At 42.1% G+C, this 18,294-nt stretch overlaps 1 protein-coding gene across 1 annotated transcript; it reads right to left on the bottom strand.

Moving 5' to 3' along the window:
* Positions 1-11,241: 11,241 nt before the first annotated feature.
* Positions 11,242-13,735, bottom strand: LOC126564246 (uncharacterized). Its single transcript, XM_050221235.1, has 6 exons — positions 13,635-13,735; positions 13,458-13,567; positions 11,968-13,373; positions 11,732-11,893; positions 11,541-11,663; positions 11,242-11,481 (listed from the first exon to the last, which is right to left on the bottom strand). The coding sequence occupies exons 1-6, from the start codon at positions 13,733-13,735 to the stop codon at positions 11,242-11,244; spliced, it is 2,142 nt and encodes a 713-aa protein (XP_050077192.1).
* Positions 13,736-18,294: the final 4,559 nt, after the last annotated feature.

Here is an 18,294-nt window from a genome sequence, read left to right as displayed (position 1 = left end):
CCGCGGCCGTTGACCGGTGCGGCATAAGCATGCCATGCCACGGTAGTGTAGTGAATCATATTATGCGCTTTCGGTTTCGGCGGGGCGCCCTCAGCTGTGTTGACATTTTTCAACGAAAGCTGATCGTGCTGATTGCTTCACAATTTATCGATTTGTGGTTGACGCTAAGCTTGCTGTCGGGATAAGCAAGCAAGCCTCTAGGGTGTGCGGAAATGGGAAAATAGAAAGCGCTGGAATTTTCTCTCTTTCTCATCGGCACGGATCGTCGGCTAAGACCGATCGGACGCTTGTTCGGCAGTTCCGTTCCGCTTTTGCCAGCATGTCAGCAGGGAAATTCCCCAACCAACGGGTATGGTCTTTCCCGTACCGGCATGAACTACTGACGTCGTTAGTCAACTACATGGCATGGCACAGTTAAAACCGTCGCCGCCTGTGGGGACAGCGCAGCGCTCTGTGGATGACCATGGATGGCCTGTCGCAGCGCCAACAAACAAACAACGAAAGCTAGAGGAGTGATAGAAACAAAAAAGCAAACAGACCGGACTTGGCACACTACTTGGACGGGTAAACATATTGAGTAACTGTTTCCTAATGCTGGTCACAAATGAGGCCGTGGTAAGCTCGCCTCTTTAATGCGACGTGACGTTATTGTCGTCGCAGAAATAGCTACTCTGGGTGCGAATTCCGCTGGATATGAATAAAGCAACATGCGTACGCGGGTGGATTTACTCGGGAGTCTTAGTCTGTTTACTGGATGTGGATGGGTTGGAAGGTTTTTTGCACATTGACGTCATCAATCATGAATAGAGGTAATGCGAAGTGATTGAGGTAGCATAATAAATGCACGAAAGTGCTTAAAAGTGATCATTCTATAACTGAGAGACTTCAAGTCTATTGATTGATTTACGTACAGTTTCTACATTGTTGAGGACTTTAATTATTTTTTAAATATTTTATACCGACTTAGTACACCGGCAAGCGATCGTGACGCGAGAGCTTAACGCCAGCTAAGCCGTCAACTCTCTTTGTCACCTCTTTCGGCTGAATGAATTGCTGAATAAACCACACACCCGTTAAGCTGCCACCGGTAAACAACTTCAAGGATATGTTGGGGGTAGCGAAATTTCCCACACCTCTTGACACACAATCTTGGTACCCAGCCGCAGCACCATTTGTTCCGCACCGCGGTGCGGGTGGTACTTTCTTGGCATTCTGCCTGCGAACCTCTGCGAGAGAGAGATAGAGAGCAAAAATTGTAATGTTGACATCATCGATGAATGTGTCACTTTACTTTACCTACGTTTGAGGGGGTGTTAAAATGGTCAAAGGGTTGAAGAAGGGTGATCGGTTTTTTGTTGTTGTTGTTGTTGTATTTGTGTGGTGTGTGAAGGTGTGGCAAGAGTAAACAATAATGACGGTACGCTACAACAAAAATCGAAAAAAGAAAACGCAACAGAACCGAACCATGGGGTGACACAATGGAAGGTGAGAGTGTTTAAATAAATGTGTCGTTACGCAACAGCACTTCGGGGTGGACAGCACGCTGGGGAAAGGAATCGTAGGAGGAAATTTCTAGAATTTAAAGCAATAATTTTTACCTCGTGCAGGGTTTGGGATAATGGCTGGATTGGGCGGTTTCGATTGGAAGTAGATTGATCATTTATCTAACATTGATTGCTATGAATTGCGATCATTCTGCAGCGTACGTCTTATCGTACATCGGAATAGTTTTTATTGAATTGTAGGAATTGCCAGGTCATGGTCATCTACTTGCTTACGAGAGTCAATCTTCACTACGAAGGAAACGTCGGGATAAGATTTAAACCTTGGTTTTGTCGTGTTGCCGCCTCTAGCACCGGACCTCGTCAGAAAATACTTTGGTAAAAATATACTGGTTAGGGAGGATCATCATGGTATGAGCAAACTAAGAAGGTGCTTGAATGCTCGAACTTTAATGGGTCTCTGATAGAGATGGATCTTCCTATCAGAAATTCTTGGGCGTGGAACTTTAGAAGAGGAACTAATTAGCTTTCTTGAGACTTTCACTTATGTTTGCCATTGGTTCCAGATTATCGTAACGTGATCTGGATCGTTATAATCGAATGAATAGCCTGAAAAATAGTTATTTTTGTAAATAAACGCTCATTGGACTTATGTTGCCCCTAAGTTCTGATGACTATAACTTTGATTTCTAACAATACGGCCAGGCCGTCCTTCACAAAACCAAAACAGTGGAGAGAAGCCACCAGGAAAGGTGTCGAAGGGTAAAATTAGTGAAGCGTCTCTTTACAGACTTCAATTTCTTAATACAAATACTACAGTTGGGACTCCAAATAACGCAATTTCGTATTCGAGGTTAGTTAATTCGTACTAGCGCCTTTAAACACAAAGTTAGTCAGTTTTTTTTTTTGCAAAAGATTGAATCTATTTGATAGCTTGTGTCCAAATGTAGAAAAAATATTGACGGTCAAAAAGATATGAGCAAAAAAATAAATATTTTTTATTGTAGAATGCTGTGTGATTGCGAATTCCACTTTTAGATCTGTACACAAACAGACTGTTTGTAAGCCGCCAAAAATGCTTCTCAACAAATCCCAAACAAATTTCACCAAATATGTGGAGGTTGTGCTTAGACAAGAATTCAAACTGTGCTTTGCATACATACTGTCGCATCATGTGCTTATAATCTATTTTGTAATAATTATTAACTACAGTCAAATATATTTTTAATAAATAACTCTGAAATACTCCACAACCTCTTCGTTCGGAACGGGACTTTCGCAGCGTAACGTGCTTTTGAGTGCATTCGTGCACACAATTCATTCATCACACTTGAGATCGATTACTCGAGCACTCGAGCCATGACAGTGAAGAGCATTATTTGCATTGCTGGATTGCGCCTCTCGTAACTGATGGCGCCAATAATCTTCCTACCATGTAGGGGGGAAAGCTGTTCAATCCAAAACTTTAGCCATCGAACTGCAGTAACCGATACGCAGTGGAATTTCATGTTATGATTTTTTTTACGATTACTTGAAAGGAAGGTGAACGCGTATGTATATGTGCGAAGGAGATAAAAGTGTTGTTGATGAAGCACTATAGTTCACTGAACTTTCAGAGAGTTCAAGTACGACATGCATAATTAAAGTTATGAAATGAACTAAGAAGAACTAAGGAAGGAAGAGAGCAAACTCTTTTGCAGAGACCGGGAACGCTAGTATGTAATGCAAAGCTTTAGGAAATATAAAAGTGTGGATTTTAAGAGGATCCTATGTCGAAAGCGCTATGGACATCTTTAGGGGAGAATGGTTTTGTTTAGGAAGAACCTTTCTAGCCGTTAGTCTGAGTTTTGTCACCGCTTAAGCTGCTTTGCCACTCTGATGGCGTGAAAAAGATTCTATCAAGTTCTATCTTTTTGTGTCCTCGTCTCATGACTTTACTCCTTCCGAAGCTACGCTGAAGCATTTGCCGGTTGGTGTATCTCTAGTGGCCTCATTCTTTGTGTTGAAAATTGTTGCGTTATCCCATTAACGCAAGTCAAGGACCTTGGCGTATGGCTCAACTACAATTAGTCTGTTGATCCGTTTGAGCCGCCCACCACATGGTGTCCGAGGTCCATGATCTTCCTTGTTGTGTTGCTACTGGATACGTCCTATTTTGAAAAATGCTAGCGTCGTGTGATCTCCTATCGTATCATCCATGAATAGGGTTGACAGGGTGCAGTGGAAGTTTAGTAGAATCGCCAGCATACGTTTCCTTAACTAACCCAGCGCTGCTCCCCCTCCCTATCCAGTGCAGTGCTAGGTCTTGAGAACTTGAGTACTGGTCTTGAGTCTGACCGAGCTAAAAGAGCGCCAAGGTCATCCTTCTATCCAACATCGATTCCTCTACCTTTCTGGCGATCATTCGCCTTTATATCACATCATTCCCCCTTGTGTGAAACCCGTCCCTTCGTTGACATCGAGTAGATTTTTGAACATTTTAAATTTCCGAGCTATTGGTCGCTACAGTCATTTACCGAAAAAATAAAGGAATATTCTTTTCTCAAAAAGGTTTCAATTAATTACCGATTTGCATTACTTTTTTTCCACATAATATCGGGAAACTAAACTGCGTTATGATGAACTATAACCAACCAAAACCCCATTTTCCAAAACTATTTTCATCCCATCCGGCGCTCAATTGAAATAGAAAGCAGATGAAAGATTCATTTCTTCCCATATGCGCTTCACAATTCTCAAGTGAGGCAACACACACTACACCACCGAACGGGGCGAAAATATATTTCCCAAACTGCAACAGGTGTTGAAGTAATGAAATAATTTACAATCTGTTCCTTTACCAACTGTTCCAACCATCTACCGAAACGATTCTCCTAAAAGGAAAGCTGTGAAGCGGTTGTCTTGAGATACCACAGCTTGCTTTCGTTTCTTCGTTCCGTGTGTCCCGATGCGGTCTCCAGCACAAACACACACACACACGGGAAGCAGGTGGATCCGTTTTTCCCGGGGTGGAAAGGCTACTTCCTTTCTAACCCACCGAAACAGTAACAATGGAGGGCAGCACGCGCAAACGGTTGCACTTTCCAAAACCAGCTTAATTTCCCATTCGCCCTTCGTACGCGATGCGAACTCTGGTCAGCTTTTGTGTCCGTTTCTTTTCCCCCCTTCCCGCCCATCGTTTCCCACGTCACTACCCATCTCTGTTTATCCGTGAGATCGCTTGAGGTTCGCTTCATCTCTCAATGGAGTTTAGCTACCGGTACAATTTTCCGCTGTGATTTAGTACTTCGTGCCGTTCCGTTCCGGCTTACCCCATATTCCTTTCATGTGTCGCTGTTAAGCTGTTTGTCGGTGTGTGCGCACATACACACGCGAGATAGAGAAGGTCCGGGATTTCGATTTTCAGCAGCACGGCACATTCCCCAACGGAAGCAAGTTCTAGAACGGACATGTCCCGTCTGGACGTGGGTTGGGCGAGGTATATGATGGCAGGAAGTGAAACGCTCAATACGATTTCAACTTCCGTCTGTTGGCTTTGTTGAGAGAGTACAGGTTTATGGAGTTTTGCTGGTGATTATCATTTGGTGTTGGATAAGGAAATGCTATTTAAAGCATAATTTTGTGGATAATTGGACACAATCCAGCAAATGTTATGTTGTGAGCCGTGAATATGGAACTGTTACTGAGATACTGTTGTCTTAAGTTTAAATATGGAAACAATTAAGTGATACAAATGCCAAGTATAATTTATTTTCACAAACCTTTTTTTTATATTAGTGATCTGAATGAGCTTATCTTCCGAAAAGAACATTAAGCAAAGTTTAAAATGGACTCAAAACAATCTGAAACTTAAGAAGTTAAAATAAATTTTCCAACTTGGATAGTGTTAACATAACTGTTACTGTCTTTCTTGTGATACTTGTTGTATTTTATATTGAATAACTGCAATTATAATATTACACGACATCAAGTCTGATATAGCTGTAAGTTGCTGATGGAGCAATGCAAGTTAAGTTTGAAAATAATCATATTTATTTATGATTATTTTTATAATTTAGGTGTGGTCCAGTAGCCGGCGTGATGGAGACTGAGTAGGGATTAACCATAAAAGTACGTGGTATCAATTAAACTTGCCAATAATTTTGTGACGTGAACCAGTGGCTCTTAAATCCAAGGAAGAGAAGGATCCGATTGCCTTGTTTTTATTTATTTAACATGTCGAAGCAGTAGGAATTGTCTAATTCAGATTCTTCTTAGTGATATAAAGATTAATATAAAATCTAATTAATTTTTAAACCTAGCAATAATAAGCTAAAACCGAAGCTGTGTTTAAATCGTACGATAACGGTTGGACTAGGTGATGTGATGTTAATACTTTTGATTTATCTGGAAATGCTCATAATAGGGGCATAATTTCTAGGACCATAAATTCACCTCAACATTTGTTAACCATGTCAAATGTGCGGTATTATGTTGATTTTCGGCCTAAAGAATGTGACCAGTGCAAAGAATCCTGCCTTTCGGTAGGCCCGCCTAACCTTTCCACTTTATCAGAAGTTCTGAAAAACCATCATTACCAAAGACCCCAATGATTTGTAAACTAATAGGTTGTTGTATATCGCATCTCATAGATACGACCACAATTCAGTGACGGATTTAACGGTAACGGTTAGCAGCCTCTAAGTGATAGGAGTACCGAACTCCCATTCCGTCCAAGGGGCTATATCCACCAAAGCATGTAGAATGGAAGCATGTCGGATCGTTACCATATCGAAAAAGAAGGTCGCTCTTAAGACATTTTTAAATCAAATTAGATTTTAAATAGGGATGAGTTCTACGACTTTTTTTAAGGGATCGACCCTTGGATTGAACTTGTTGGAGTTGGCTCCGACCCGGTAGGTTCGGGATGACCCACTCATCACTAATTTGAACCTATGATCACTGTAATGTAATACTCAGCATATATTTTGCTTCTTCTCGGCGTAACGACCTCCTAGGTTCTAATGGCACGCCATGCACTGGATTACTAGACTTATTGATACCAAGTGTCAATCCAGATGATCATTGCTCTGCAAGAACTGAAAGTCCGGATAGGATTCGATCCATCCATCCTGCGTCACTATCATCTCATCTAACAATTAGGATAACTTTCAGTATAATTGGGCTTTTAAATTCTACGCAGAAAATGTGTTTATTACCGTGAAAATTATTACCAGTAAAACATTGACTTGTTTCGAAATTATAGCTGAAATTTGTACGACTCTGTCGACCACAGGAGCGGCACCTAAAATTCTAACCATTTCATCGAGCCCGATTTATGCGTAGGCCAGAAATAATAGACGGAGTGGTTGCCATCTTTGCTTACTGCCGCTAGTCACCCATGTAAACCCCGTACCATAAACCTGAGATAAACAATGATTCAAACAGCAAAAGGGATGTACGCCCAGACCAGCTGGTAACGGGAAAACCAGCAACGAGAGGTAGAAAACCAGTGCCGAACACAATAATCAATTTGTTTTTCATTTGAATAACTTTCGACGAACTTTCGTGCCGTAGTTGTGTCCTCGTCGTGTTATCCGCGCTTGTACACGAACAACACACTACATGATACTACTTTCTTCCAACTTCATCTACACTGAAGCCCACCCCCGTCTCGCCAGTGCCTTTCGCCTAAGCTGCCGTCTAGCTTGCATAAAAACCGGTGTTAAAATCTTCAACAAGCAACGAACAACTTTTAGCTTTTTTTTCGCCTTCCAAACACAACTTGTGACTCTATTCTGACTTCGACTTCCGACGATGGGGGGTTTTTTTTTTGCGTTGTTGCTTGCTTCTGGGGGTGCCATCGTGTGTTTTGTTGCGATTTGTAGTAAAACTTCTAGCACTGATTCTGTTTCGTTCGGTGGGGCCAACGATGAAGGGAAACAGAAACGCGTTACAGTCGCACCATTATGTTTAACGTCTGTTCACTTTCTTGCCAATGATTAAAACACAATACCAAACGTAGCACAATGTGAACGATTGTGTACGTACTTTTGAGCCAATGAGACTTCATTGGCTTCAGGAAGGGATCACATTTTCCGCAGGTGCATTATACAGCGAAGGGACCAGTGGAATGGAAAGTGACACACAAACTCCGACGACGTTCGGCAAGTCATCGTTTTCGAGTAGGCATTCATAATCTAGCCATAAAGTGGGACTGCAAATGGTACCGATTCTTCCCTGCTGCAGAGTTCTTAAATTAACGCGCCCAGTTCGGTGCGAAAAACTATTGTACGAAGGTGAGATAAGCCTATCATTTACTTACAATACACCGAGCCATGTCCCCATACACGCGACTCCCTCCACGGGCAGAGAACTGGTGTTGTTTGACGAATGCAAAAGTCTGACGAGCGAGGTCGTGCGGTTCATTGGCTACGACAATCTGAAGTTGAGCGATGGAAATTAAGTTTCCGATACGATTGAAAAGCCACAGGAAATTAAGAGCTGCGCTGCTCTTTTTAATGCGGAACAGCAGCTGCAGGGACGTTTGTTTCTTGGTTCGCCATACGGCAAAAGACTTGTAGTTTTGCTGTAAGGTATAGCCGATTGCTTAATGAAATGTTCAATGTTTATGGTGCGTTGAACATTTCGATGGGATTATTATAAATATGCTTTGGATGTGGTCTCGTAGAGTTCTGTATGAATATTTTCAATAAATTATCTTCAGTTGATTCAAATTCGGAAGTTTTCTTAGGTATAATTTTTGTGCCAATGTGATTGAAATGTTGCATTGCATTGCTGGAATTGAATTGTTGCATATTTTAACAGCATGTCTTGTGTTGTCTGAGCATAATTAGCGCATGACATTTCGTGAGCAAGTACATACTTTTATACATGAATTGTTTTACGTTTAACGATTGGTGTATTTCTAGCAGAAAACAGGACTAGCTCCCAAAACTAAGTTTAAGTATTTAAAAAATAAAAATTATGATGGAACCTGATACAATCAGCTTAAGACAGTTTCAAAATAACTCTTTTCCATACCAAATAGCTCTCTTTTCGATCTAATTAAATACTTCAACAGGTTGTGCGCCGTGATTTGCTACAAAAACCACACCATTCTATACCCGTTACAACCCCATCGTACACACACACACACAAACGCGCGTACAATAATTTCGTTCAGCTTTTGATAGACCCTTAAGTCATGGCTTTTTAATTAAAGCGTCCATTTTCATTCAATGCCGCACAAAATTAACCGCACGCGCCACATTGTCGAACGCGTAAACGCGGTCGACCCGGGAAGGAAAATATGAAAAGTCTCCACTTTCTCATTGCAATCCCACACGTTTTCCCGCGAGAATGGCGCACACAAATCCTACCCCGCGTGCCTAGCCGTGCGGCGGGAAACAAACTTTCTCCATCGTCCTTTGAACCATCTGTGGACTTGGGTGGGGATGGGGACGGATAGCACGAGGGACCACACGCAGCCACGAAGAAAGTCGTTCCCACTTTTCCACTTTTCCGGAGTGATTTATTTTTATATCGGAATAAATCAGTGCACAGGAGGGTATAAATTTTCTCACCTGTGTCCCGGCGCGTAGTATCAGGCATTTTCCGCTGGATTGCCCCGGTGTGACGGTAAGCTGATGGCAGTAAGAAGACGGTCTCCGCCACCTTTCTCGAGAGCGATGGGGAGGGGGATTCGAGAAGCGGGAAAATTGTGTCGCTGTGTTATTGCGGCCGTGAGTAGTTTAGCTTTTATTGTTATTATTAATTTATCCATCATTCATCCCGCTTGAAGCGTGAGGAACGACGGCGGAGGAGGGGGAAAAGTTTGTGACGCGACGCGTAATGGAAGATGGGAATCAATGGAAGGTACGTAATTCCCGTGTTGGGGTTAGAGCAGTACCAACGGCAGCACGGAGCTGGGTTGGGATTAGTGCAAATCGCATTTGAATGATGCTGGCAATTAGAGCTAAACTGGGTGTGCCCTAGGTGCCATTGCTGTAATGAGTGAAACAATACTGGTAATTTAATTAAGTGTGCATTTGATTCAAGCTGTAATATGGGAAATGGTATGAAGTTTTGGAGTTTAATTTTAAGTTTTGATTATAATCTAGTTTTGAACGCATATTCATAAAAAGTTCATAAAACTAAGAAGCTTTTTCAACACATACTACTGTGCCCGAAAAATAAAGTGACTGCGATGAATGCTTTTGTTGGTTGGTGATTCCGAAATGGTTCCGAAAGGTCTCGTATCGTCAACTGACGATTGTTGATCATCAAATCCTTGATTTGGACGACGTGGGCGTCGTCGGTCGAGGTGGTTCTCGTATTCGAATTTCTCACGGCCATTGTTGAAATCACTGTACCGTTTGTACACATTTTGCTTTGACATAAAATCTTCCTCGAATGCTTTTTGTAACATCCGCAATATTTCCGCAGCGTTTATTTCATTGCGCAAACAAAATTTGATACATGCGCGTTGCTTCACAAACTTGGACATGGACTTGGCGCAGCTCCGAAAACAAATTGCCACTCCTAGACGCGTTGATGTTGTGACTTGAAACGTGGCAGAATTGGTCAGGTCTCCACAATCCGTTTCCAGGAAACTCGGGCTAGGGCTGCAGTCCTTTATCCACGGTTGCATCTGATATCCGACTGGTTTTACTCCACATGATCCAGCTAACGAGCTCGCTGTGCTCTTGTACGCCTCGTGTCGCACGGATCGCTGTCGAGCGCCTGCCTGGTGAAGTATGAACCATCGTATCCTTCCGGCTGTGACTGCCATCATAATATCAGCACAATATCAAACAGCTTAGCTAGACATCCGACAGCATAGTCTAGGACTCGCAGGCGCACAGAACTATCGGACGTAGCAATGTGCGATACATCGTCCATTCCGTGCATTACTTAAGGCTTCTGGATCACAGAAATTTGTGGATCTCGTAGTAGGTACGATTTCCCGAAAGAATGCGCCTTCACGGAAGAAGGTGGTGGTAGAAATATTCTACCACCTCGAAATCATCCCCGCCTACTGATACTCGGGCTTCTCGACGGTCAGCGCCTTCGGGAGACAGGTACTTTGCTTAGTCGTAGCGACGCACAATACAATTCTGTTTCGCACTTCCACAGATGTCCGTCCCATGATGTCGATGTCATCCGCGAAGTCAAGAAATTGGAAAATCGTACCCCGGATGTCGAAGCCCGTGCTTCGCATGACACCTTCCACCTTGACACGCCTTGACTGGCACATTCCAGCCAGTCACCCATTTTGCACACTGGGTATATTTAACTCGCACTTGTGTGTTGTGTGTGATATTTAACTAGTGTGTTGTGTGAGACGAGTGATAAAGCATAAGAATGCACTGACTGAACGTGATGATAGCGTACATGCATCTGAAAACATTCAAAACGTAATATCGAACCACTTTTTTCTTGAACACTTTGCGAAATGAAGTCATATTTAATGATAAATTATTGAATAGAATAATTTATGAATATACATAAGAAACATTTTATTTACGGTTGATAATGACGGTCCAGTGCATAAATAAGAAATATAATATATTAAATATTAAATTACGAATTCTATGCTGGAGCAAGGATTTGCAAAAGTATAATATAAATATGATGAGTAATTTCCTATTCTTTGTGAAAAATCTTCAATTCCATTCCCCATTAATATAGTTTCTACAACAAAATATTTGTAGATAGCACATAGTGATGTAATAAATATATACCTCAGACAAGGTAATTAAAGTATATCAAGATCATCTACCTGTGGCAGTTTGATACTAACGTTAGCAATACGCAATTGAGCGTTTGTCTCGATCTCCAGCAGACCAGCCATCCTCAGAAGTATGAAGTTTTTGAACATTTTCGCTGCGGCCAGAGCGGAATCAATACGTAACAACTGCTCTAAGCGTTCTACTGGAACCGAATCTATCTTCGTGTTGCTCATTTCCCCCTGTACTACGTTCAGTATGTCGACGATCTGTAAGTAAGCTCAAGGTTCATGATAAAACGATAAACAAAATTGTGTTTCGTACGTACCGTAGCATCTAGTGGTGCTATATCTGGCACAAAATCATCGTCTTCCGGAATTGGGTCGAGTTCCTTCGCCTGGTTAAACAGTACTGAGCTTATATCAGATATTGGATCAATCTCGTTCTGCATCTGTTCGAGGAGGGAAAAGAATTTAACATGGAAATCCACTTTTATATACTTTACAAAACAAACACTACCGTTTTCTTATTTTGCCTCTTCTGTTGACCTTTCTTATGGTGATTTGATTCTGTTACGATTACCGGTTGCATGACAGTATTTGCTGCCGATTCCTGTAATAAAGGAACATGCTGTACCACCGGTAATCTTTTCTCTACTGTCGTTTTCTCTTGGCTGAAAGACTGAAAACAGAAGGATTTTTAATATTAATTTTACATGATGCATTATCAAATTTCACATCAAAGCCATAGCTTACCGACGCTGTAGATGCAAGTTTCAACTGGACGCGATCTGAGACTTCTACCAACTGTACATCAATTGAACCCGGCTGATCTAGTGAGATCGGTTGCATGGTCGCAATTATATCCGATGTCAGTGTCGGATCTAGTTTGCCGGGTACTTCAGCATCTATTTGCAAGTTCGATGGTTCGGTCAAGTTACCTTTAGGAACATCGTCCACTGTCGTCTGCTGAAAACCTGAATCTACCCTTTGATCCGTTAAAGCCTCCCGTAGAATGGGTACTTCTCGCAATTGTTGGAAGCCTGAATCCATCCTCTTATCCGTCAACGCCTCCCGTGTTGTAGGTACTTCCCGCAATTGTTGTTTCAAACGTGCTTCTAGTTGTGTTTGAACGTCTTGTATCGTTTTGTTCCAAATCGTAGGACAGCGAAAACTGAAGATATCGAAATTTCGCCTTTCCCTTGGCATTGGTGCGGTCGATGGGTACGGCACCAGCTGTCTGGTAAATGAGACCTCTCGTTGAATGCGTCTTGGTTGTGGTGCAAATACTTCTGAATGATTCGTGGAGGAACTGGTAGATAGCAGTAGCTGTGCCACCTCAGCATTCCTTTGCTCAGAACTTTCACCCGTTGGAATGGATGCAGCTGATGTCGGAACGGATGCAGCTGATATTGGAATGGGTGCAGCTGATGTTGAAACGGGGGCAATTGATGTTAAAACCGGTGCAGTTGATGTTGAAACGGGTGCAGTAGCTGTTGGAACCGTTTCAACAGTCGCGTTCGGAATGACTTGTTCGTCAACCAATTCCTGCTCTGGAATCAGTTCTTCCAGTGCAGGCAGCGGTAATTGTGCAACTTGTTCAACACTCGCTACAAGCGGTGTACTGGTCTGTAACGGCCTTTTGAACAGAGGTGTATTGATTCCTCTCAAGTCTAGCTCTTGAAAGTTGTCCACCATCGGTGCAATCTTCGGGAGGCTGGGAAACTGTGCCATCAACATCTCGCGCGTCATTGATTCTCTCAGCGACATCGGTGGTAACTCCTCACCGGTGCATAATTGCAAAAAATCCCGAGCCCCGTCCACATCCTGACTGCCAAAGTTGTCATCTTCGGGTAACAGTGCAGACGGCTGTATAGATGGTAAGGGTGCCATTTCTTCCGGCAGCTGATATGGATCATGTTGTGGTTTGTAGGCGTCATTGGACCTAGTCGGTTCCTGCAACTCTTCTGCTACAATAAATTGAGTTGTAGGTTGATTATCATGAGAGGCAAGCTGGTTATCCTGAGCTGCAACAGATGGATTGCCATTAGCATCCGTAAGATTAGCGTGCGTAGTAGGTACCCCTGTCCTAACAACACGACGCTGTCGCGGAATAGGCGCAGGTTTACGGTGGAATTTTGCCAGATTTCGTTCAAAATTTTCTGGAAAAATAGGAACGCAATCAATTTCGGGACGTACTCAACGGTATTTGTACCACAAATGTCAAATCAGACACCGATATATACTCTTTTTCTGTTTGTAATATTCCGCTGTTTGCATCTTTTCTCCTTCGCAAATCTGTTCCAGACCGGCCGGATTCGATTCGGTCTCGAGTAAATCATCCAGCGTGCATCTCCTGAAATGTGAATTGATGAAAAGACAATGATGTTTGTGCACACGTACACCGGGTTTGTAGGATTTACTTTACGATCCTATATTCGTCATTCGTGACACGATCTCGAGGTTGGAAGTTTTCAAAACTAGGAAAATACTTTTTTACTATTATTTTAGATAGCCTGTCCATGTCGTCAATTTGCTGGCACTACGTTTTTCAAAATGGTTTCACAGGCCAAGTGAAGCATCTCCAAAGCGGTTGAATATGACAGCTAATGAAGCCTATCAAAAATGGCAGCACTGCTACGAAGCCGGCACAGTTGGTCATACAGCAACAAGTTTTTGACCATAATTATTTTTAATTTTATTTTCATTAGCTTTTTTTAAAGTTATTTCTTTCTTTTTTATGAAACCAATAATGAATAAAAGTTGACTCTTACTTCTATAAAATAATATTTTTCTTTTCCCTTGGAATCGTTTTTCTATAAATCCTTAAAAAAGGTGTTTTTTGTCTTTATTAAATAATGCTCATTTTAGTATTTTTTTTCTTTTTTATGAAACTAACAATAAATAAAATTTGTCTGGTACTTCTGTAAAATAGTATTTATCTTTTCCCTTGGATTCGTTTTTCTACAAATCCTTAAAAAAGGTGTTTATTTTTTTGTTCCATTTAAATCATGCTCATCTTCCCGATGTGCAAAGGGATCAAACGATGTAAAGCTTTGGAATGATAAAAAAGTGTAATTTCGAAGCGCGATCGTCGTATATATTATGCTTCATTATGGTTACGTGAAATAATTACTATAATTTCTTACCTATTTAGGTGAAGAATTAACACAAATATGTTAATATATAATAATTCGGCTTTTCCGCTCTATCATATAGCGTACAGTGTTTGATCATGCATGGCGTACGCCAGAAAGGTAGTTGAAAAAGTGAAACGAAGTGAAAACCAAAAAAACGTATCATTTGCGGTTTAATGGTAAAAAGATGCTCCAGATTGCAAAATGCGCTTGCTTGATCGGGACACCATTGCCAATCCGTCTAAATGTTAGTGCTATTGATACCCTGCGACTTAGAGTGGAAGTTCGGGAACAACCACAGTGTACTAAAAAGCAACAGCTTAACAAGGTAGGTACTAATGGAGACTACTTTACCATACATCTTTATATCAATGTACAGTATTAATTGCTATTTAAAATTGATGGTATCGCTGGATTAAGATCCACCGGAAGGAGGGGTCATCCGTCCATGTGGACGATCTAAATATACTTTTCGGGCTGGGTTGTTCGATGGTATTCTCGTGACGTGAGAAATAGTGAGCTTTACGTGAAGCTACAGAATGCTCCTTATACGAGGCTCTTAGTACAAGACCCGTATACAGTTTGCTCAAGTAAAGAAGTTTTATCAGTCTGTGGTATGACTGGTTGGCAGCCAGCATGCTTGCGCGTGTCTCAACATGTACGACTTTTAATCCTAAAGAGGTGAGTTTTTGGAAGATTTTGAAGGTGCAATCAACCACCTATCAATTGCATAAGGGACCCGTAAATCTATTTCATAGAAAAACAACATCAGCACATGCCAGGATTGTCTTTTAGAAGATGGACTTTGCAGTTTCCACTCCCGAGCTATGTCGGATTTAACGGAAAGCGGACTGAGTGGTTACGGGATCCTCTAAATGTCTAAGAATCTACCCCTTGTCAGCAAATTCGATGAGGCAAGGGATCCCAACTTATTGCGCAACTTATAGACTTCTATTCCACTTAGCGCTTCTATTCGGCTAAATCGGTCCCTACCTCCAAGTCTCGGATGGGCATGCCTATCGTCAGTTTCAAAAGAAGATAGGCAAGCTAAACTTTTTGTACCAGGTAGCTGATAATTTATGTTGGCTATTATCATGCAAACAGATCAGACAAGCTTGAACGATTAGATAACAAAAACCAAACATGAAAACTGTTGAATACATTTATAGTTTATAATATTATAAATGTAGATAAAACAACTATCTTATCTCAATTGCTAGTTAATAGTTAGTTTTACAGGCTCGAAATAAAACATCATAAATTACTAATATGATGGATTATTAATGTTTCTACAACATAAAAAGTCCCATCGAACTATTCGTCCAAAAAAGCTGGTCCCAAGAAAATCATAATTATACTTCCAGTGCACGTTATCTTTTGTCGATGGCAACCGATTGCTCGTCCATTTCCTCTAGCGCATCAACAGCACTACGAAATCAATACCGACAACCGTTCGACATATCTTGGCCAGTTCGGTTCGAAACAAATCGACTCACCCCCGTACAGTGAGTGTATGGACAAGAACACGGTACGCCACAAAATGGCTAGAAAACAGAAGAAACTGATGCTCATTGCTCGTAAATTTCGTTACTTTATGGCTACCTGACGAATAAAACTTGACCGTAAAAATATTTCCCCTCACCCTGCACTATTCACTTTTGCCTCCTTATTTCGCCTTCCCTGGTGGGTATGTCGCGTGCGATTTCCCGTTTCGTTTCCGATTTTCGAATGCATCTGTCGTCCGTTGTCCGTCCGTGACGTGTGAAAACTCCCGGGAAAAAGGGGGTTCAGGTTACCGTTTTCTTGTTTTTCCTCCTGGTAGACCGATTCCAACACACAAGATGCAATTTTCCGATTTTAGTTCGCTGTTTTCCGAGCGAAATTTAGCACTCTTCCCGATGGATTCGACGACGGGGTTGGGGCGAACTTTCGTCTTTGTGTCCAGTTTGGTTGTGGTAAGAGAAAATTTCATTGTTTTTATTGTAAGCTTTGCCCCGCTGTCCCCACAATGTTTATCTCTGGTGGTGTGGCCCGGGGTCAAAGTGAAGCAATATCTTTCTAGATACTCTCATCATCATCTTCATGCGCTGAGAGAAGGTGATGTCGACGTCCTACACGATCATATATTTCCAGCACTCACCGAACCGGCGCTTCGGCACGGCGTTGATGATTGTCCGGACCCCGGTGGGTGAGGTGTAAATAATTTTCGTCATCAATGCTATTAGGATTGGGTTGCTGCTGCCGTTTGCTACGGATGTTACCGGTATCGTGTCGTTTTGGAAGTGGTCTCACGAGGTTTAATGTGCTGGTGCGCCGGGACGGTCATTTGAAGAAAAGCCCTCCCCACCCCGTTTCATTCCTGGTCGCCGGGGTGATGCTGTAAAGTAGACAATAAACATGGAATTTAAGAACCCTGGCTCAGGGGTTTCAGGCATGAAGTAAGTTGGAGGAAGTTAGACATCAGGATGGTACTGCTCGATTCCATACTCGAAGTGAGCTCTGTAGGGAACCGGTTCTTTGCAATGGACCTGAGTGCTTAAGGGTAATTGAAGGAATGTTGATGTCGTTGAGGAGTAGCACAAGACTTGATAACATGATCATTTGGGAGTGCATATGGCCGACTACATTTTTTTTTATATTTTAGCTATCATACTTGAGGAAATGAAGAGACCTGCGCCTCTAAAGACTTAGTCGTTTTAAGTCTCTCTAAGAGACTAAAAACGTAGATGTAATCATCAAAAAGAGCTGCAATTTTTACAGCGGAAAAGCTACTTAAGATCGGGATTTTCTCGTCCAGCAAACAAATTAATAATCAACCAAAACAACGGTACACATGTTTATGCAGTACGTGAGCAACTAAATTTCTGTCGCATGCACCGTACACATTCCCTTGCAAAAACTTGCCCATTAAACTCATGCATGCGATAAGAAATGTACCAAATGTTTTCGGAAATAACGCAAAAAGAAAAGCGAGACTCTTCTCGCAAGAAAAATATTCAAATTGCACACCGTTATTCTTCTCGGAAGGCGGAAAAACGATGAGGTTTTCACTATGCTTCCCTTGTTCCGGGGTGGCTCGTTCCTTCCATGTCGTCTATTAGCTTCCACGTGGCGTGGCGCGTCACGTAAGCCGGGGCAGTCACTTGCCGTCCCATCTGTAGCTGCGCAAGATGCAAGTTTTTGTTAGGTTGCGTATGGTTGTGCAGTTTTTTTTTTTTTGGTTTGTTTGGCTGTTCGTTGTACGTCTATCAAATATTTGTTGCTTCCTCTGTTGGCAACGATTGCGGTGTAATGTGCATTGCATAAAAGCTTCATCTTCGCTTTTGGCCCCCTCCAAAAACCCGTGAGTGGTGGAAATAATTGTTTTAGAAGAAAACTAGCTACAAAAATTTTGATTTCGTTGTTTGCTTTGTGCCTTATTTGCGCTTCGGGCGAGTATGTGCCGTTTCTATTGCGTTTAAATTTTCACGCGGTTCCAATTCCGGGCACGAAGTGCATACCAGCTCACGGCTGCCAAGAAAACCCTTGGATGACTTTTAATCACGAAGCTGGCTGATTCTGGAGGCATTTTTCTTTTGCTGTTTTAGCTGTTTTTTTCTTCCTCTTCTGTTGGCAGATTTAATAGAGTAGTCACCCTTACGAGAAGAAGTCACATGCACACAGCCTGTCCCCAGCAAATGTCTGGACTTGGCCCGTGAGGCCAAACGTCCTTCTAATGGGTGGAAGCATAATCACTTCGCAGTCGCATCCACAAAACGGGAAACGTTACGGTACAACTGCATGCTCCACACTCCAGACGAACACAAACGTTTGTGCTGGCAGACCGACGGTGATCATAAACATTTTTATTTGAAATTTACGTGTTCTCTCATTTTCCTCTCCTAAATTTTGTTCACCAGAGTTGTCTTTTTTTTGGGTGGATGAATTCTGGCGGATGTGAGTGTGT

This window comes from Anopheles maculipalpis, chromosome 3RL (assembly GCF_943734695.1).
Source record: "Anopheles maculipalpis chromosome 3RL, idAnoMacuDA_375_x, whole genome shotgun sequence".
NCBI lineage: Eukaryota > Metazoa > Arthropoda > Insecta > Diptera > Culicidae > Anopheles > Anopheles maculipalpis.
The sequence above is the reverse complement of the archived record's forward strand: the minus strand, read 5'-3'. Positions and strand labels throughout refer to the sequence as shown.